Raw genomic sequence first — 22,597 nt, 5'->3', positions numbered from 1 at the left:
CACCCTCCAAGAGCAACATAACAATGCCAGCTATTTAAACAATTCCACTGTGTTACCTTCACCTTTATTCTACTGTGAAACTCCACTTGCCCTTATGAATAATGATTATCTGACTCATTAAATACCAATGTCTGTCAATGCAAAGGCTCTGATAGGTGCGTGCGCATGCACGTGAATGTGAAAAATGTTTGCCTTTTTTAGATGTCGACATCAAGGCGCTAACTTAAGTACAAACTCTTTCACCAATGAGACAAGGCCATTTAAATGAGATGAGTGGGAAGTGATGGTGCAGGACTGTTAAAGCAGAAGTTGATTAAAAACAACACTGGGCTACATTCTCTGTTGTTCCTGTCAGTTTTCTCATGTAGGTCTAAAAAAGGTTCTCCTAATGTTCTTCCTCTCATGTTCTTCCCTTGTGGACATAATCCACGTCCAAAACAGCTGAATCAAAAGCTTTCGCATCATTAATGCGATTGACCTCAAGGAGGATGCAGATAGCCACAAAACATCCAGTTCTACATATCAAGATGATATTTTGTGATAGGGTAGGTCAGTGTGGTTGAAATCTTTTTTTTTTTTTTTTTTTTTTTACACTGAGACTGTACATCATTGGCAAATCTATGCCACCTCACACAAGTTCCCAATTAATTAATTCTCAGAAACAAGAGCCTACAGTCAAGAAAACACAGGAAAAGCAAACAGAAATGCTTAAAGTTGTGTGAAAACAAAGTGCACCTTTACTGCTTCCATAGAAATGACTAGGGTAGCAGCCAAGTGCCGCTCATTAAATTGACTTGATTAACTGATCACCAGCAAGTATGACCAGCTTTATAAAAGCAGATTTTTTTGGAAGTTTGCTTCTGTGGAGTATTCAGGTGTGTGCTGAAATAATGCCAAAATCCTTCCAGGAGTGGACAGCTCAGCAAAATTCACCCTGACTGTCCAATGCTCAGAAAAACTGCAAAAAACCCCCAGAAATACATCTCAGACTTTACAGACCTCAGTCAGCATGTTAAGTGTTAAAGTTTATAACAGCAAAGTTAGAAAAAGACTGAACAAGAATGATGTGTTTGGAAGGAATGCCAGGTGAAAGCCTCTTCCCTCTAACAAAGAGTATAGCAGCTCATCTTAGGTTTACAAAGGGGCATCTGAGCAAACCAGGAGACTTCAGGAACTATGTCCTTTGGACAGACAAGACCAAAGTGGAGATGTGTGGATATAATGTACAGTAGAGCTGTGCAAGGCCGAACAACTTAGCAACAAAACACAATCTGTCAGCACAAACACCTCACAACAACTATCTAGCACATTGGAGGAGTGATGATTTTGGCTTGTTTTGCAACTATGGGAACCTGGGCAATCTGCAGTTACTGATTCAACCCCGAACTCCTTTGTAAACTATTTTATTTGAAAAAGTGGGTGAATGGTTAGGTTTAGGACGTTATGATTAACCTAACCAGCAAATCTACAACAGAATGGCTGAAAAAAGAAAAGAATTAAGGAGCTGCAATGGCCCAATTGAATTCCAGACTTCAACCTGATTGAAATGTTGTGCCAGGACCATGAGAGCTGTGCATGAACAAATACCCACAAACCTCAGTGATCTGAAGCATTGCTCCACAGAGTCTCTTTCTTGATGTATAGATATATATTCAATGACAAGACCGTAACAGAGTAGCCAAGAGCACAATGAATAGCAACAAACACCACATCAAATGCATAAATCTAAATTAAGATGTTGTGTATTTTCAAGAAATACCTGTCGCCCGTGGAGCGCACTACCACCTGAAGCAAAATATATGTTGGACTAAATATGTGTAGTGTGTATATTGGGCTTTGCAGTATATGTAGAGGCTCTTAGTCTGAAATGAACGCCCCCTTTTCATACAATAACCACACTACATCTATGTGTTGTTTGCAGGGGTGGGGTGTGGGCTCAGCAAAAAGGTTTCCGTAATGCATGTGTAATGCTTGTGTGGTTTTGCAGATTTCTTTACTGACTTTCATTACTTAGGTCTAAACACACAGTTACAGTGTAGATGTTCACAACATAAATTACAATATGACAACTCTAGACTCTTTGTCTCTTTTATTCTGCCTTCCTTTCAAAGTCTTGTTTGATCTTTGACAGATGACTGAATTAATTTATTTAATAAAAATAAAATATATTGTGAATCATGCTAGGGTTATGTGATATGGGAAAGAAGTCATGTTTTAATAGTGTCAGGAGTTTTTATTTTTAGTTATGGAAAATTCTCTGTTAGACTTTTTTTTTGTGTAGGCAGTGTCTGTCTGTTACGTTGGCTTAAATGGTTACAAATAAGTAATATCAGACTGTTGTTTTGTATTCTAAAAATCATTCAGAAATGCCAGACATTTATTTGTTCCAGCTTGTCAGGTTGATAATTCAGGGCTTGGTTCTTTTTCTTTTTGTTTTTTTTGCTTGTTGGTTGTCTGTCTTACTTTTGTTCTGCTGGTTGGGCAAAACTAATATATCATAGATGCCATCTTGCAGTTCATGGAAACAACGATGGCAATTTTTTACGTCATTTGTGAGACAGTTCATCAGTTGATTGAAAGATAAGAGGATTGACAATAATTCATCCTAAAAATAAAAAAGTTGTTTTTTTACAGTCCCTGGGAGTAGTCCTAGAACTGTGAGAGATAACAGTGTCTGCTTTTAAATGCTAATCGTTCCACCTTTTTCTTGCTTGTCCATACACTGTAGTGGGTGTGTAGAGGACATTTTTATGTGAGAGTGGCTCCCTGCGGTGCCCAGAAATATCCTGATGAAAGCTGTCAAAATGAACCAAAGAAGTAACCCAGACACCCCCTCGCTAAAATCACGCAACCACACAGACTGTAATGCAGCACCATCACATGTAACTGTCAGATACAGTTAAATAATACGTCATCAAACTTCAAATCTAAAAGAACCAGAAAAATCACAAACTGTTGAATTAATGCAAAACAGTGATGTTGAGCTGAAATATCCTAAGAGTTGAGCAGAAACACAGATTTTAATAATTCATATTTCACATTCAAGTATAAATAAAGACTTTATATCCACTTTAAAGAAATCCCATAATGTGATAAATCCATTCTAAGAGTTCACGCACTTCTTCTGTGCTTTTTATGTTACAAACTTATGTTCTTGTCTTGTTGCCAGATGAGGCCGTAGTGAAGAATTTCAAGCAGTTTACAAGGAAGCGGCAGGGAGCCGTGAGGCGAAGGATACACCAGGTTAATGGGCACAAGTTTATGTCCACTTTCCTCCGTCAGCCCACCTTCTGTTTTCACTGCAAAGAGTTCATCTGGTGAGAAAGTCACGCATGGGTGATTCAGTGCTGGCAGCGCATCTCTGTGTAGAATGTAAACTGGATCTAAATGTGTTCTCTTTTATGTTAATAGGGGTGTTTTTGGAAAGCAGGGTTACCAGTGTCAAGGTAAGCAGAACTTATTTTTCTCTTTCTGCCTTTTACCACAGTTGCCTAAACACACCTGTGTTTGTTATGAGTCCGCCATTGACTCGTTGTCTTGTCTTTTTTTTTGTTTTTCAGTGTGTACCTGTGTGGTGCACAAACGATGCCACCAGCAGGTCGTCACTGTCTGTCCACGCATGAAGAAAACAGCAAAAGAACAGGTAACGACACATTAATACACTCTAATCAGCATGTTTACTTCTAAATAATTGTTCTCTTTACAGATTTTTTTTTTTTTTTGTTTAAATACAGAATGTCAAAAAAAAGCACCCTCCCCCTCCTACACACACATCCACACACGCATCTGATTAACACCTGCAGTGATCAGTAGGCTGTTTCCTGTTTCTATATTCTGTCTAGACTGGTCACTGAGGCAGAACACTGTACTACACTATTATTTTCCACATATGAACACTATAAATTTTTATGCTTCTATAAATACATCCATGACAGTTTTAGCAGTTTGAACGCAACTATGTAGCTTAGTTTTGTTATTCAAAGGAGCTTGCAAAGAAAAGCGTCTGGACTTCTTTAAGTTGCTTGAAGACGTTTCACCTCTCATCCGAGACGCTTCTTCAGTTCTAAGGTCAAATGGTGGAGAGTCCCTTAGTTTTGTTATATTTTGCTGAATATTACAAGTTTCTCTTCCCTAAAATCTGACAGGATAATAAAAATTTATACGCTAAGCATGTTTATTTTTAATACACCATTTACAAATTTTGTAAATATAGTATAATCATCATTATATAATTCCTTTAGACTTATTGTCTCTTTTATGCTATGTTCCTTTAAAAGTCTTATTTGATCATAAGTGACAGAGAGTAATTGATTGAGTTTTTTGTTTGTTTGTTTTTTAAGAAATTAAACATAAGTATGAGGCATATTGTCAAAACAGATGAAATTCTTTTCATGGAAGGTGCTTGCACATTTTCTTCTTTGGAGCTCCACAGGGTAGCTGTCTGGGTCCATTACTTTTTTTCTTTACATGCATGGAAACATTATTAGACAGCATAAATTTTTGTTACTGTAGTTACACAGATGCTAGACAGCGTATTTCTGTGGAGCCAGGTGACAGTGTACTGAACTCATTCACCAATGTGGGTGGCTGACTTTAACAAATGGATGACTGCAATTTAAAAAAAATTAAAGATAAAAATTTTGCTTAGTCCTAAAATAAAATATGATCTGCTCATTTGCAAATTAGGAGCCGACAGAATAAAACCAAAAGTTAAGTCTTATGATCATTACTGTGATGCAAGCTTTAAACTTCTTCCATTTCAGGAAGATGTGTCTGACAGTACCAGACTCACCATGATTCTAAAAAACTTCTTCATGCATTCATTTCCTGCGGACGAGTTTGAATTTTGAATGTATTTATTCAAAAGGGACAGTGCAGATTAATCAACTTATCACGCAAATGTGCAAGAATGAACCTTAAACAGTTTTCTAGCTCTAGTCCCTGACAGGGCAGACAAAAGATAAATAACAAAGAAAATTAAAACACCATCAGACAGCGTACAACAATATAGTCCAGACAACAAATACATGAAATCCACAGTACAATAAGAAAACACAGAACAACAAATAAATATAAACACATACGGCATTAAAGATAACACACATTAGTATAAAATGAATGGTCACAGGTCTGGTTCCTTTTTAGCCATCATTTGAGATGAGTTTTAAATGTATTCTCTTATTACAGCTGGAATATTTTTCCAAATCGCACTACCTTTAAGTGATAACAGCTTTTTACTAAATATCATATGTCTAAAAGGTATTGCACAGGTATTGGTTGTTTTTTTTGTTTTGTCTTTTGCTGCAATGCTCTTTTTGTTGGACTTCCCAAAAAGATTGCGAGAAGGCTGCAGCTTACTTGAAACTTGACTGTGAAGTTATTAACTAAAACAAATAACAGAACACATCATTACAGTTTCTTAGCAGACTTACAATGACTTCCATTATCTCACAGAACTGATTTTAAAATAAAACTTCTTTCCCCTTTATAGGACTCATTAAAATACGTAGAAATTCAAAATTTCAACCCTCGAGTGTTATTGGAGCGTATTACAGGCCTTTTTTTACTTGTAGGATGTTTTTATGTTGCAGATCAATGTCAGTGAAGTTAACATAGTAACATACCAGTTCCTCATACATTTAAAGGAACATTAGTGTATGAACATTTTTATTGATGCACATTGGCAGTTTCCATAAATGTAACAAACATAGCAAAGTACAGCCCTGAGTAGACACAAGCAACTTGCTTCCCAGTACCTGCAATAAGATCATGTGACTAAACATTTAAACTTTTCTACAAAGATAAAATTGAATTCTCTGAACTGAGCATGTGTGCACATCCTACTACAGGTGCTGTCCTAGAGCATGGCACTTATATAAAAGAGGCAAGTAGACAGCTCCACAAACATGAGTACATCTTTGAGACAATGTCCTGACATTTTCCATGTTTGTAGGAAAACCGAAACAGTAAAAACAATATATTGACATAGAAATTGTAACTGCATAACAAAAAGTAACAACTGCAATTATAACTACTCATTTTTATTACACTTAATTTAATCAAACTTAAATAAATCACAAATATTGAATTACTAAATTTATTTTAGCATTAATAACGCTTCCAATAAAAATAACCACTTATATTTGCAATTCAAGTATAAATTAAAAAAACTGCTATGTCATAAGATGATCAAATATTTTACAATGTCTAGTCTTAAAAGTCTATAAACAGGTTCAATTTCTTACTATAGCTCTGTATAATAATATATACGAAATTGTGGAAAGATCCAAAAGAGCATTTAGTATTGCTGCTCTACGTTTAAAATAGAGTGTGGGGTTTTGTTTTGTTTTCTTAAAAAAACAAAAAAACAAATATGGCTCACTAGATCCACCTGGTACATGTCTGAAAATTGCCTGACACTTGCACTAGTTTTAAGTAAATTCCACTAATTTCTAGAAATCCAGCACATTGAGTTTCTAGAAAACAACACCCATCCCAACATTTAGAAGAGCTATTGAGTAGGGAAAGTTTGGGAACAACCTACCTCAAAAAAATAGGGAAGCAAACTCTACAGATGATTTGAAGAAACACAAAAAAATACATCTCTTTTAATCTAGCACTAAACTAGTGCTATAATTCGACTGTAGAGCCTCACGTAATCTGGTAGATACAGAAGATAGGCATCATTATTCATCAACATATTGGTCTTCTGGTTCTATTACTTCCAAGATTGTTTGTTTCACAGGATTTTATTTACGATTTAATTTTCCTTTTGTTATTTGTATGTCTGCGTTTGTGGTTTTATATATGTGTGTAAATGTGTATTCTGATGGGTTGCTTGTTTGTTTAAATGTTTTAATATGTAAGTGACTTTATTTCTCATGTGTTTTTATACCTGCGAAGCCCTTTGAACTTCTACATGTGATGTTGGCCTGTGCAAATAAAACTGAGTTGAACTGAAAATGCATTGTGGACGATGCTGTTGCAAAGCAGTTTTACATCTCGTAATTACCGTGTGCTCTCTTTCTGCAGCCTATAAATCAAGGTTTCAGCATCAACATCCCTCACAAGTTCAACATGCATAACTACAAGTCGCCCACCTTCTGTGACCACTGTGGCTCGCTGCTGTGGGGGATTGTCAGACAGGGGCTGCACTGTAAAAGTAAGACTCGCATCAGCATTCATGTCTCAATATCTGCATCCAAAAGTTGTCTTTCATATAGAGTCACCGTTTCTGTGATTTCTCTCTTCAGTCTGCAAAATGAACGTCCACATCCGTTGCAAATGCAACGTTGCTCCCAACTGTGGGGTCAACAGTGTGGAACTGGCCAACAAGCTCGCTGAGATGGGTCTGCAGGCAGAAGGACTTGCCAAACGGAAATCAGTGGTACAAACGTCTGAGTTTTCCAGAATAACGGAACAGTTCTAAATCCTAATCACAAACGTGAGTGTAATCAGAGAAATGTCTTTTTCTCTTTGCATTGACAGGTGAAAAACGCAGAACAGACGAGGACTCCATCTGAGGGGAGGGATTGTACGGAAACTCAGCAGCAGTTGCCACGGCTAGGAATTTCAGACTTCACGTTCCTTCAAGTGCTGGGCAAGGGCAGCTTTGGCAAGGTAGGAATGAGATAATAAGATTATAGGAAGTACTCTGTGCACTTAGTGTAATGATGAGCATTGGCTCATACTGGACAAAAATGGATTAGAGCAGCTTAATTCTAACGTTTGACTAATAAAACATTTACATGACCACAAAAATATACAACTGGCATTAAAAAACACTGAATTTTGATCTCCATATATTGAAAAGTGAGCAAACCCTTTCACCAGTGGCTAAAGAGATTCAAAAAAATGCTTGAAGAGTGTGTGTTGTTGAAATGCCTCCCCCACATTAACAACTGAGGCCTCAAAACGGTCACTTAAAGAGGTTAAAAGCTTCAATTATGAGTCCAAAATTTGCAAATAGAGATGGTTTAAAGAGCCAACTGCAACATGGTGGTTTGTGGTTAGCATTGTTTCCTCATCAAAACCCACACAGAAGGCCAAAACCCTTCTGGGTCGGTTTTAGCATGCTTGTGCTGGCTTCGTCCTCCAGTTTATCTCGCCATTGCAAATGTCTCGTTACTGTTCCTCTGACCGATGCACAGACTTACTCCGGGCAATGCACGATTGCTGCCCACTGCTCATAATATCAAGGATGGTAAAGTAGATAAAAAGCAGAGAATTAATGTCCCTGCAGGAATTAATAAAGGGAATCTATTAACCCTGACACAAGAAGAACCTCACTGTGTCCCTTAAGCTTGGACAGTCCACGATGCCAGTGGGAAAATGTTTTTGGCTGATTTGTTTTTGAAGATCAATGTAGCACAAGTACCATAATTTTTGGAGTTTTTATGTGAATTTAAGATATCTCACAAGACAATATCAGAATGGCTGCTCTGCAGATTACTGCAAAACCTTTTGTAAAGCCTAAACAGAAATACTGTGGAAGGAAGTCCTGTTCGTTTAGGCATCATTACAATGCGACTTTCTAAACAGCGCATCGGTCCAATTGATAACTAATGGAAACTGCTGCCAAAAAACACACTTTTAGCAAATACTAAATTTAAGTTTACTTGCCAGCACTCTAAATGATTAGCAGGTGTTTCCAGGAAGGACCCTAAATCCTGTCGCTGTCAAGTTTAGCACATTTTATTAGCAGTTAAGCAAATCATTCACTTTCTCACGTGGCTTTTCCTGTTACTATGTTTGTGTTACTCTCCAGGTGATGCTGGCGAGACTAAATGGCAGAGATCGGGTTTTCGCGGTCAAGGTGTTGAAGAAGGACATCATTTTGCAGGATGATGACGTCGAGTGCACCATGACAGAGAAGAGGGTGCTGTCACTGGCCCGCTGTCACCCGTACCTCACACAGCTGTACTGCTGCTTCCAGACACCGGTCAGTGAAAGCATGGCCGCACACTTCTTTCACATAAACTCATTTGTGACTTTTAGCCCTCTTCACTCATGAGAAGCTTTCACCCCGCCTTAAATGGCTGAAGATTGTGATGATGATGACATTTCTGCTGAAAAATAGAAGGGGATGTTTTGGCTCATGATGTCTGTGTCATGCACAGATCTTCCTTATGAGTGCTTTAGAAATGTCGTGGCCTCATATGACCTTATTTTCATTTTTACTGCTTTGCTTACCAGTAAATGATCCACAGAACTGGTTCAAGTAAGGGTCACGGCACTCAGGCATACCCTACTTTTGGTTTCTGGTGCTAAATGTAAATAGAAAAATATCGGTCTGTTTCCATAGATGCCAGTGCATCATGTGGTCAGAAGGTGGCAGCAGTTCCCCAATCTTATGTCTGTTCACTCCTGGCACAAGCCAGTGAATGATGCTTGACTGACAGAGCTGTTTTTCTGGCTCAGACGGGATATTTCTAATCTGCTTTGGTTGGTTGAACCACGACTGATTGAGATCGAAGTGAGCTTGCTGCGCAAACAGTTTCAAACCCAGACAAAACAATGCAACAGCTATTGTTCCACGAGAACGCCTTGTTTTATTTAAATGCCTGTCACTTGTTTCCTGACAAAATACTTAAAAGCACCTTTTATTATACCAGAAGTGTAAAATTGTTCTATATTTTGATAATAGAGTCATTCAGTTCACACTAATACCACAAAATCACGTTGCAAGGGACAATTAGCGGCACTTTCTGCATGGCATATAGTTCCATTTCACAATAATTCAAACTAAAATATGTAGAATGTTTTTTAGAGATGATATTCCATTGCTAACTATATGCATATTTTTCATTTTCAAGGCCCACTTTGTAGGTACACTGATTGCCCTGGAGGAGTCTTCAGATTAAGTTTAAAATATTAAAAAAAGGCATTTAAATCGGCCAGCACGGTGGCACGGTGGTTAGCACTGTTGCCGCACAGCAAGAAGGTCCTGAGTTCAATTCCACCACCAGGCCGGGGTCTTTCTGTGTGGAGTTTGCATGTTCTCCCCGTGTTTGCGTGGGTTCCCTCCGGGTACTCCGGCTTCCTCCCACCGTCCAAAGACATGCAGCTTGTGGGGATAGGTTAATTGGAAAATCCAAATTGTCACTAGGTGTGAATGTGCGAATGAATGTGAGTGCGAATGGTTGTCTGTCCCTGTGTGTTGGCCCTGCGACAGACTGGCGAACTGTCCAGGGTGTACCCTGCCTCTCGCCCTATGACAGCTGGGATAGGCTCCAGCACCCCCCGCGACCCTGAAAAGGATAAGCGGAAGCGACTGGATGGATGAATGGATGGATGGATGGCATTTAAATCGCAACAAATCTCGATGTAATAATTTTTTGTTTCTACAGATAAGCAAAAACAAAAGAGATTAGTAGCTCATTTCATGTGAGTATGCTTAAAAGTTGCCGTGTTTACATAGTAGCCTCGTTAGTCCGATACAAGAACCTAACCCTAACCACGACTCCTACCTGCAAGCAGGGATCAGACAGTCGGCATGCTGACCTCCGGCATGAATGCTTCAAGTACTGTATTAATAAAAAGGCTGCTTTGTTGTAGTTTTAATGTATTATATATATTTTAAACATAACCTGAATCTGAAGCAGAGGGTTTAAGAAGTGGAGCTGTGTTCATGTGTACAGGTCATCTAAAGTGCTAACCAGGAAATTAGTAGTAATAGACAGTCAGACTAATGTTCGTCAGGTTCCAGGATGAATGGAGAAACTCTTTGGATAGCAAAACTTTGGAAATCCCAGTAACCACTATATTGGCAAATTAAAGAGCTGATCCAGGAAGTGACGTCCATTCTTGCTTTTATGTTTGAGCAGTTATCTATGGAGGGGTTTAGTATTGCAAAGTAAATTGTCACGCCAGATCTCTGATGGCCTGACAAGTCAGTTTGACTCGTATAAGACAGAAAAACCCAGAGAGATTTCTTTGAACATACAAAGTGCTCCCTACTTTGCCTGTGCAGCACGTCCTTATTGGACATTATATGTGCAAAAAGGGGGGAAAAAAAGCCAGACCTCTCTAAACCACAGACCAGTAAAACAGAGTCAGCTGTGCCTCAGTACCCAGATCACTTCAAGAGGCAGATCTCTAAATCATGTCGTACTGCAGTCTTTTCCCCAGGTTCCCATTTTGTAGATCACCTATCGACCGTAGCCTGTAATGAGAAAGAAAGAAAGATTTATGAGTTAGATTAGGGTTTGTTTGGTTTTTTTGCTAACTTTAAGCTGCAGTTGGTTGCACAGGAACACATTATACAGGCATCTGAAGTTAATGAGAAGCAGCCATGTAACATCCTTGAAGCAGCCTCAGCATGTTTGCGGTCGTTGCTCCTTGGACTGCTTAATAACGTGGGAGCTTCTGTGTGCCCAATGGGGGTTTTGTGTGCACACGTGTAAATGTCATCTCCTAATTCTCACTGCAGGACCGTCTCTTTTTTGTCATGGAATTTGTGAACGGCGGCGATCTCATGTTCCACATCCAGAAGTCCAGGAAGTTCGAAGAAGGCAGAGCCCGTTTCTACACAGCCGAGATCACCTCTGCGCTCATGTTCCTGCACAGCAAAGGCATCATTTACAGGTATAAATACATAAAGCAATCGAACTAGCCTTTATAGCGAGCTCAGCGCTCACTACCATAGTTTACTATATTTAAAAAAAAACTTTAATATCATAAAGAGTGTAATATTACTGCAAAGACACTAATTATGCAGTTTCTTCTCTTGGATGTCGGAATCAATTTATTATCAAGAGGAAACTGCATATATGATACATTAATCATGTGAAGTACTACATGGCTGTGAACACTAAATCAGAACATTGCAATCCTGAGACTCATACGTTAAAGAAGACTGCCGCTGAGAACCATCCAATGAAAATGTGCTACCAAGCATACTTGCAGGTTTAATGAGAGTTTGCTTAATTCATGCATTAAGCGGAGGGTGTGGAGGTTCTCTCCCAGGAAGCACTCCATTTCCTGCTCTCTGATTCATCTTTATGCACCACTTTTGCCTTTTCGCCATCAATTTGTGTTAAAAATGTCTTTATTTATATATAAAAAGAAAAATCCAAATTTCAAGTTACAAATGATAAAATCATATCAAGGAGGATAATGCTGCTAAATCTTGTTGTGTCAGCGCACACACACGCAAGCACACACAAACACACACTGTACTACAAACTACGTTCAACACATCTAGTGTGTCTTTGCATTCGCTGACTCAACAAAGCTTAAAACCGAAGCTGAAAGTAACGGATGATGACAGTAATTATCATCTTTCTCTGTTAAGTCAGACTTTCTGCTTCAGGCTCTAAATATAAAATATATATTTTCCAGCAGCAGATTTGAATCAAGTAAAACATTTACACATTTTCTGCATCACCTACTTAACAATTATATGCTTCATTCAGCAGTTTTAGTAGGATACAGATTAACGACGTGCACAAATGAAGCGTATTCCTCAAGCTGAGAATCTATAATGAACTTAAAACATGCTGTAAATAAAAGAATAAATGAAAACTTGCCACTTTTCACTGTTATGGTTTCAGCATAAACTACCACGGTTATTTAGGCAGGCAAAAAGAGAGGCAGGCAACACTGTAAATCCAGTCTGGGGCCTTCCTGCGTGGAGTTAGCATGTTCTCCTCGTGTCTGTGTGGGTTCTTTCCAAGTACTCCAACTTTCTCTCAAAGACATGTGCAGGATTACGGTGATTCTAAAATGACTGTAGGTGTGAATGCGAGTGTGAATGGTTATGTGTTTCTCTATGTTAGCCCTGTGATAGATTAGCGACGTGATCAGAGTGTATCCAACAATCAGGATAGACTCCAATACTCCCTGTAACCTTGAATTTGATAAGGATTAATGACACAGAAGACTCTGACAATAATGTTGCTACGCATAAACGCATATTTGTGTTTATGCGTGTATCTCATCCTGAGCTGTGATAATGTTGTTACATTTTAGATTCCTGAGAATTCTCATCTCTATAGAAACACACTGTGTCCACACATGTCAGGCTCTGTGACAGAACGCCAGCTTTTACCAAGAATTATGAATAGATGAACCAATAACGATCCCCCTTCCTCAGCTTCTAATAGCTACATATATTCAAAGACCTTTTTTTCGGACTGTCCGCTCAAGGAAAGTTGAGTGGGAAATCTTTTGGTGTCCTGCCAGTACACAATGAAAAAGGAAAAGGAACATCAGTAAATCCTGAGTTATACTTAGTAGTATGTCTGAGTCTCCTTTCAGCATGCACTGCATAGCATGACAGCAAGCTGAAGAGGTTGCATGCACCTTGCGTGCTATAACTAAATAAGTAAAAAGCATCCAGAATAGTAACTCTGACATCAGGCAAGTGTGGGAAGAATAAAATTGTAGCCTCGGTCCTTGTGTTGTGTAATATGCGTGTCTTTTACACTGTGTGTGGGGGTTTTTGGCTTCAGGTAAAGGCTTTGAGGCTTTGAAGCTTCTCAGTTGACGCCACAGCGTGTCCTTGCGTTTCCTGTATTTGTCCTTAAAAAGACGTGTACAGTTCTCGAGGTTTCAGTTTGAGGTTTTAGACATGAAAACTCAGTTTTGCAGTCTGAATCCACACTGGCTGCTTTTAAGAGTGAGAGCACGTTTCATGAGGAGAGCCAATTAAATCCACAAGGATTAAAAAGGCTGTATGGCGAACAGCTGCTCAGTGTCGTGCAATAAACACATGCTTTGTGAGGCCTGTTTTGAACTCCGCCAGGGAGGTGTTGTGTGTCTCTTTGTTTTGTCCTGACCCACATATGCAAAGAACAAGTAAATTCAAGACTGAACAAAATAGATAAAAAAATACTCAATTTTTTTTTTAGGCTTATGCAAGTTGTGATATATATCGCATCCTTAGGTTGATGCATAACATTTTAGGAGCCTTTGATAGTTTGATTAGACTCTTACCATAATGAAAAAAACAAAGTTTGTGCGTCAGAACTTTTTCTGAACTTCCTCCTCTTTTCTTTGGAATCTCTTTTATTAGTGCAACTCTATCTCCTACTCAGTGACTCATTTTGCACCGCAGCATTTTTTTTTCTGCAGACATCGCATTGTTTGATTGACCTGTTTCCATCATCAGTCGTTTTCGCCCGTGCACTGCAGCACTTCCATTTTCTCTGCTTTAGCAGGTGGAAAATGCAGGTAAACATTACATTAAATTAAATCAAAGAGAGTACTGGCAGTAGTGACAACATTTTCTCTCCTGACATCGGCCAGAGTTCATGTGTGAAACTGGCTCAAGTCAGACTTGTCTCTCCCATGTGGTGAAGTCGTTGGATGAAGGAGCTCATACAGGATGATTAGGTGCAGTGAGTGATGTATGGTTCTGTGTAGCTCAGTGATAAGAGGCGGTTAAATTTCCCACTGGACACATTCATACTGAAAAAACCCCCCAATAATGGTCCAGGAAATGGTTTGGCAGTGTGCGAACGATTATCAAGAAGCAGAACTGGCCATATAACTGGAAGAGCTCAGACACCTACTTAAAAATACTTTCTCCTGCGTCCAGTTTCCCAGTTTTGTTTTCCTAGCTGTGATTATCCCTAACACAGCTTAACACAGTCTGTGTGTACTTTGTGATGTGTGAGTGTCAGAGCTGCTCTCTTTGCCATGTTTTAGACTGTGTGTGATCAGCGTTACACAATCGGCTTAAGATAGAGAACGGCAGACTAGATTAATCGAACCAAACTGGTTCCTGACTAGAGATGGACCGATCCGATATTACGTATCGGTATCGGTCCGATACTGACCTAAATTACTGGATCGGATATCAGAAAAAAATAAAAAATGTAATCCGATCCATTAAATATCACGAAAGCACCTCACAAAACTTGCAACACGCCGTAACTCACCTCAGAACGTTAGCACGTCGAGTAGTATGCATCACTTGATAGAGCGGCTGTGGCATGCAGGACCTGTCGGTGGTCTGGATAGCATTTGGAGCTTCGCTAGCAACCCGGCATTTCATCTCCGACAAAGTTATCCCGAGAGAAGTAAAGCAAGTTTGTAAGTCCATCTCTGAATGTTTGTAAAGCATTCCTGCGTTAAGCTTAACAAGCGACTGCCTCTCCTGCTGCTACTTCGATCATGAAACTGCTTAACGATCAGCTGATCGGCTTTTCTGTCGCGAGTCCGTGTCTCTAGTTTGCTTTTGGCCCACTTTGCACCAGAAAGAGGAAACCAGCGGCTGAACAACAGAAGCACGTTTAAGCTTGATCAGCTGTTGTTAGAATGTATTTAATATTACTTTCTACACCAGGATCTTTTTCTACGTAGCTGACGCTGGTAACTGTGCAGGGGCGGATCTAGCAAAGTTTAGCCAGGGGGGCCGATAGGGCATTAACAGGGAAAAGGGGGCACAAAGACATACTTTTCTTTCTTATTCTCATTTAAAATGTCGAGCTTTTAATAAATAATTATCTGACACCCAAAGTTTTAATTTGATGCAAAATGAATAGAAGTCCATTACTGTATATAGTGACTATTAAGTCTAATATATATACCCTAGTAAGCTATAGTACTTTTTCCTTTGGGAAGGTACCATCTGTGCAGTCTGCAATTTTGTTGAAGAAAGAGGTTGAATCTATTTAATATTTCTTGAAAAATAATTGATTTCTGTGCATTTTTTTTCACACTGCATCAAATTAAGGTTGATTACGTCGATTAAGCATCATGAGGTGGAGCGTGAGGGGTGGTTCCCTATTTTTTTATTTTTTTATTTTTGTTGTTGCTGGGAGTTGGAACCCTATTAGTTAGGTTGCTTAATATTTATGCTAAGTACTCTTTAAAATACCACAATAGGGAGGATGGTGTAGGTTTAAGTTTATTAGATTGATCAGTATTGCTGAACTATGAAATATTTTTTTTTTGCATACAGGTATAACAGAATAGCTTTAGTGTAGTTGTTGTTTTAAACTTGAGTATGAACTTATACAAAATGCAGCAAGATATTTAAAAAACAGTTTTGTTGATTAAAAAACACTATCGGATTCATATCGGTATCGGCAGATATCCAAATTTATGATATCGGTATCGGTATCGGACATAAAAAAGTGGTATCGTGCCATCTCTATTCCTGACCCTCAGTCTTTTACAGTCAGGCTTTCTGTATTTTGGTTTTTCTCATCCTGTTATGTATACATTAACAGTATCACTGTCCAGCTAGGATCAGGCCATCTATGTAACACTGTCTGATCACAGATTAGAGCTTAACTCCAGAGCCCACACTCGACAGCTGTAATCGCTCTGTCAGCTGACGTGAACACAGGACAGGAGATTTTTCCAGTGTTTGGTTTGGAGACATCCCCATGCACAGTCAGCAGAGGGGAAAATATACCCGTGGAAGGCATACTGTGAAGACGGTGCATATTAGCAGTGAGTGGCAGAAAAAACAAAATGCATCTTTCTATCAAGTGGTCACAACTTACGTATTTTGCTTTAAGCTAAGCCTGCTTCACAAAGGCAGAGCAATAAAATGGAATAACTGGGAGAAGAAGTTTTGCTTTTCTTGGGAGCAGAATAAACACAGACACTTTTTCCCTTGGTGTCAAATATGCAAGGGTTTGCTTTCATCCGTGTGAAGTGCATTTCATCATCAGTGGGTGCACAAATGGCTCTGTGTGGTTCTCTGTGTACCATCCAGTTTGACTCCGTGCAGATGGTAAGCTACAAGGGCACCGGTGTTTAACCCCAGCTCCAACGATTTTTCTTTTTTTACTGGTTGCCAGTTAAGGGTCAGGGAGTTGTCCGTCAGTGTCTCCCTCTGCTTTAAGTGTCACTGTCTTCAGAGAACTATTTCCTTTTGTCTCACCACAAATTTCTACCTTCCTCACATATAATTAGAAACAAGACCAGCAGGATGCGACTGGAGTCTGAGCACTGAATTGGATTTTTGGTGGCTTATTTCAGGCTTCTGATTTATAGGTGCTGAATAACAGTCCCTGAGCAAATACCTCATCTATTTGTTCCTTTTTGCGTTTGCCTTTCTTTTCAGGGATCTAAAGTTGGACAATGTTCTTCTTGACAAAGACGGTCACTGCAAATTGGCAGATTTTGGCATGTGCAAGGAGGGCATATTTGAAGGTGTTGCCACGGGAACGTTCTGCGGGACCCCGGATTATATTGCCCCTGAGGTCAGTTTCTCCCCCCTACATTAACCAGCAGAAAACATAGTCGGCACTCAAAATAACAGATACTTCAGCTCCAGATTTATAATAGAACATTTCATATATTGAAGCAATGTTTTCACATTTCCATTTTTAAGATGACACTAAAGAATAAACTTGGCCATCTTTAGCTTCCAGCAGCTCAGGTTCTCTGAGTTCATATGTTTAATTTCCATCACACCACCTCACTAAGAGCAAACATTGTGGTCGCTGCCCGGCACTTCAAGCTCCCTCCCTCCTGACTGGAAGGCAGCACACCTGTGAGGTCAACTTATTGACTTGACAAGCCCAGATTTCCACTTCTTCAGACTGCGCCTTCAGAGGCGTGTTTGGCTTTCATAATGAGGAATTAAGATGGCCTGCATCCTCGTGTTTGAGAGCTTTTTCTCTAACCAAGAATGTGCATCTGCGTTTATGAAAGACCCCTTTGCTGCCCTCAACACTTACTCCTCAGTGTGTAGCTCCGCTAATCCAGCACATACCCCTAACTAAACTTCATAAAGTGGTTTTAAATTTGCTGTTGAGACTCTCTAAAATCTCATACTCATGCTCAACTTCATTTTTCTACTCTGACATGTTTTCACAGATCCTGCAAGAGATGCTGTATGGGCCTTCTGTGGATTGGTGGGCCCTCGGGGTGCTACTGTATGAGATGCTCTCTGGACATGCTCCTTTTGAGGCGGAAAATGAAGATGACCTCTTTGAATCCATCCTCAATGAAGAGATTGTTTATGCCTCTTGGCTCAGCACAGAGGCAGTCAATATACTGAAAGCTGTGAGTCTGCCAGGAGTAATATCTTTTATTCACATTTTTGCGGTCACCAGCAATAAAAATTTAATGATAAATGGAGCTGGGTGAAGGCCAGGTCTCACTCTTCTCAGACCAGCGCCGTCAGACTGTGTTTGCTTTATACAATTGCAGGAAATGTCAGAACGGCTTTTTTTTAACTCATGTAATGATAGAGGAAATCAATTTGTCAGTGGATTTGTGACATCTCTGTGGAGAAAAACGGATGAGCATTTCCATGCCTGGATATTGTATCAGTAGCCAGATTCTTGTCTGTCTGCCTGACTGACACCGTCTGACTGCAGAGTGAGTGGCAACCCCACACAGTCTTCCAGCCAGCTGTTTGGCTGGGGTCTTTACATAACTATATTAAGGCATGGTTCACTGCCCAGCCACAGCACACAAGCTATAAATACAACTGCACCTCCTCTCCATTCCTTCTCTCTCACACTGTTCTCCTCGTGTCCTTGTTGTTATTCCCGCATGGCTGAGGAAGCACCAAATCAGTCTCCCCATGCCGATTTGTCATTGCCCCCCACTATCACACGTTACTGACTGGTGTGAGTGGATTTTAAACGCTGCTGCTCTATTTTTACTGGAGGCAGATCCATTGCCAAGATCACCTTGTTCTTAAAAGGAAGTTCATGGAGCTCAGTTGTCAGGTTGTTCAAGGTCGTGTGACAATGGCTGCAGAAATGTCACGAGTTTGTGAGTCATGGTGAAAATACCTGAAGGCTGGTAGATGCCAATGGTCAAGTTAAACTATCACATAGAGCTGAAACAAAGCGCTTTTGATCGCTTTGTCCAGCCCAGCATCAACAATCTAAAAAGAAATAAATCTAAAGTTGTTCAATTTATATTGTTGTATAACAGCAAACCTTTCATTTCAGGAGCTGGAAGTGTTGAATTGATTTTTCTGCCAGCCGACCGATTGATTGACTAAAAGTTTCAGCTCTAATATTCCCCGCCTTCCCGTAAACGTCTTTTTTGCGAGTGTAGAGGAGAACGGCTTCTTCATGCAGAAATGCCCACATGGCAGGTCTGGCTCTGAGAATGGCACAACTGACGTGCAGCCATGGAAAGATGGCATCAGCTTTAGTGGAAAAGTTTTTCTTTGGTTTTGTGGTCAGTTTGCTCCTGAACTGAGTCACCTCTGCTACTCTGTCATGCTTACAGTTAACTCCAATTCAAGCACCATACTGGTGTCTACTGGTGTGCCTTTTTTCTTTTTTCAAACATGTTTTAATTCAGTAACTGGAAATAATGTCATCACAGCTGCAAATCCCTGAGTTTAACTGCTGTAACCTTAAACCTTTATTCATTAGCAGTGATGAGTATAAAAGGGACAAATGCAACATTTCAACAAAGCATGTTTTTGTCTTAAAGTACAGTCACAACCATGGGCTGATGCAGTTCAGTACATAGATGTACAAAGGAAAAGCAACGGGTGAAAAGGCTTACATGAACAATAACTGTGCATCTCCCAATCAATCATGTTGGAGGCGTTATTGGCAGAGACACTGACTACAGCAGAGCGACACACATGCTGTTTATTATATAAAATTACGCATGGCAAGGCATCAGAGTTTCATTAGTCTCTATGAATCCTCGTTATTGTTCATTGTAGCTTGATGCTTTTGGGACACCTCGTGTCTTTTTGGGCATTGCCCCATCACCTCCGCAGCTGCTTCCTCATTCTCTTGGAGCTCAGTATTGTTGAGACATGTGGTTTTGTTTAGGCAAAGTCTCTGGTAGTTAATATCGTTTGGAGCTGACACAATGAGATGTATTAATCTCTGTATTAATCAGTGTCTTCAGGTTAATCTTAACACTGTCACAATGGAGACGGGGACTCATTAGTTTGCTATGCTGGGTCTGAAGGTCACCATTATCCCTGAGGTGCACACAGAGTCACCATGCGAGACGGTTTTCCAAAACAAAGTGGTGTTTTTTTTCTGTTTCCCCCCCAGAGGCAAGTTAAAACTATTTTAACTTTTATTTGTTTTTGTTTGGGCTTCTTCCTAAGACCTGCACCACCTACCCGACCTTGGTCAGAGAGAAACGGTTAAAGTTCAATGGCTGATTCACTATTGTTTTAATGAATACAACCCCAGGAAGTTGAGACACCTCAGCTGCACTTTACTGAAACTAGTTGAACTCTGGCCAACTAAGACTTTGTGGGAGGAGCTTAACACAATTCAGGGTGTGTGTTTTTTGTCAGTTGAGAGGGAAGGACTCACTAGATGAACTTGAGCCCTGTTTGGCATCCCTCCAGAGAAATCTAATCTGATCTGGTGCTACACATTTCCCTATTTTGCACCAACCACACAGTCATGGTAAACGGAAAGCAAACTCGCTTTATATTCTGAAGTTAACATAACAAAAATAATTTGGCATTTAGCAGCTCTTGCTAAGGTAAATGCATTCTCACATGATTTCCAAAACATGACATATTATACTGTGGTATTTATTTAACAGAACCTAAGCAAAAATCCCAAAACAGTGTGTGAAAAACTAGGTAGACCCTTATTGCTTCCATAGGAAATAAGAGGATAAGTAGCAGGCAGTTGCTGCTAAATCAACATTTGATTAATTCTTTTTTTGTCAGGAAGTATAAGCATAAGCTTTGGCGCTGAAGCATTCAGGTATGTGTCATCACATTGCCAAGGATGAAAGACAGCAGCAATGGTCTTTAAAAAGTTGTTGAAGTTGCTGTCCATCAATCTAGGGGAGGGTTACAAGGCCATTTATAAACAATCTGAAGTTCATTATTCTACAGAGAGAACGATTATTCACAAGAGGGAAACATTCAAGACCGCTGCCAATCTTCACCGGAGTGGAAGTCGCAGCAAATTAAACCCAAGGTCAGACTATCCAATGCTCATAGAAACTGGAAAAAAACCTCAAAAGCTACATCCCAACTCTACAGGCCTCAGTTGGTGTGTTAAATGTTAAAGTTCATCACGGTTCAATTAGAAGAAGACTGAACAAGTATGGCTTGTTTTGAAGGGTTTCCAGGAGAAAGCCTGTTCTCTCTGAAAAGAACATGGCAGCGCAGCTTAGACTTGCAAAGTTGCATCTGAACAAACAGACTTCTGGAAAAATGTCCTTTAGACAGACGAAAGTGGAAATGTCTGGCCATAATGCACAGTGTCATATTTGGAGAAGACCAAACTCATAACAACCGTCAAACATGGTGGTGGAGGGGTGTTGATTTGGGCTTTTTTTGCAGCCACAGCACCTTGCAGGCCTTGAGTTCACGATGGACTCTTTATACCAAAGTATTCTAGAGTCAGATGTGAGGCCATCTGTCCGACAGCTAAAGCTTAGATGAAATTGGGTCTTTAATTCATCAATTGTTTTTAATTCATCCGCATTTTATCTTCGCAGCTCTTGACCAAAAACCCGGCACGGCGTCTGGGCTGTGTGCCCACAGAGGGTGGAGAGGAGGCTGTGACCAGCCACGCTTTCTTCACAGGTATCGACTGGGAGAAGCTAAATCGTAGAGAAATTGAGCCACCTTTCAAGCCCAGGATTGTAAGTCACATGATTTTATTAATGCTAAATGATAATCGGTGTACTCACCAGACATTACGCAGTGTATGATTTTGTCTCACATTCTGTGTGTGTGACTGTACTCTATTGTTGTCCTCCAGAAAACCCCGGAGGACGTCAACAACTTTGACCCAGATTTTACTCAGGAAGAGCCCACGCTCACGCCCATCGATGACCCTATGATCCCTTCCATCAACCAGGAGGAATTCAGAAACTTTTCCTTTACTTCACCTGAACTGCTGGAGAATTAAGACTCAGAGACTGATCCACTAGCAGTCGTGCGTGCGGTCACCCTTACTCTTCTCAGTGTCTGTGCATTTGCCTAAAACATTTTCCACTGGCATATAAAACACGGTGCGGACACATTTCCCAGAGATATAACTGTGCGAAAGTTCCAAGTGGCCAGCCAAAACATGCTTGACAAGGACCCGAGCTGCACTTGAACTGTAAGAACTTGTACCTCAGACCCAAATGTGGAGTGTGGCCAGCTTTTGAAATAACATTTAGTTTTGGCTTCATTTACACATTCATGCAAGTGTGTATGTACGTGTGGACAGGATGTATTTTATTATGTTGTATTCTGATGAAATTGCTTCTATTTGCTCAATTTTTGCTCTTTTGCTGCTCAGAGATGGGGGGGAAAAAATTGGGATCTAAATCTGCTGGAGATTCCCAGAAGAGTCAAAGTTACACAAATCCTGGAATGATTTCATGCACAGATGGAATAGTTTCTGAGTGATGCGTCTCCACTCTGGAAAAAACACAAATTCACACAGAAACAGCTGAGTCCATCCACTGTTAAATAAAGGGTTAAAATCACCTGAAGCCTGAAATATTGGTTTTGAAATGAGATAAAGGTTGAAATTGGGTTAAAGGATAGAATTTCACTGCACTGAATTCCCGATAATAGAGTATTTGTGTTTTTTTATTTGTGGCCCACACCCAGTAAGAAAAACTTGGCATCCGTCGCAGTGATTCTCCATGTAAATTGCTCCGCCAGGCATGTAGACGATGATGCAAGATTTCATCTGAGGTGAAAGCAGCTCGATGATTCATG

General features: G+C 39.9%; 1 protein-coding gene across 1 annotated transcript in view; it reads left to right on the top strand.

The window, feature by feature from the left end:
* Positions 1–22,359, top strand: part of prkcha (protein kinase C, eta, a) — a 29,673-nt gene extending 7,314 nt beyond the window's left edge. Inside the window, exons 3-14 of the mRNA XM_085440827.1 lie at positions 3,170–3,317; positions 3,412–3,446; positions 3,561–3,643; positions 7,033–7,162; positions 7,254–7,387; positions 7,489–7,620; positions 8,768–8,941; positions 11,432–11,586; positions 17,027–17,165; positions 17,785–17,973; positions 21,376–21,522; positions 21,642–22,359. Of these exons, the coding sequence (XP_085296953.1) occupies positions 3,170–3,317; positions 3,412–3,446; positions 3,561–3,643; positions 7,033–7,162; positions 7,254–7,387; positions 7,489–7,620; positions 8,768–8,941; positions 11,432–11,586; positions 17,027–17,165; positions 17,785–17,973; positions 21,376–21,522; positions 21,642–21,791 (1,616 nt within the window). The 3' untranslated portion in view covers positions 21,792–22,359. The remainder of the gene's footprint in view (positions 1–3,169; positions 3,318–3,411; positions 3,447–3,560; positions 3,644–7,032; positions 7,163–7,253; positions 7,388–7,488; positions 7,621–8,767; positions 8,942–11,431; positions 11,587–17,026; positions 17,166–17,784; positions 17,974–21,375; positions 21,523–21,641) is intronic.
* The last annotated feature ends 238 nt before the right edge of the window (positions 22,360–22,597 follow it).

The sequence above is a fragment of the Copadichromis virginalis genome, linkage group LG19 (assembly GCF_057382275.1).
Source record: "Copadichromis virginalis isolate Kocher_CV1m ecotype Utaka linkage group LG19, C_Virginalis_male_GT1.1, whole genome shotgun sequence".
Taxonomy (NCBI): Eukaryota; Metazoa; Chordata; class Actinopteri; order Cichliformes; family Cichlidae; genus Copadichromis; species Copadichromis virginalis.
Note: the sequence above shows the minus strand (reverse complement) of the source record. Positions and strands in the feature narration are given on the sequence as shown.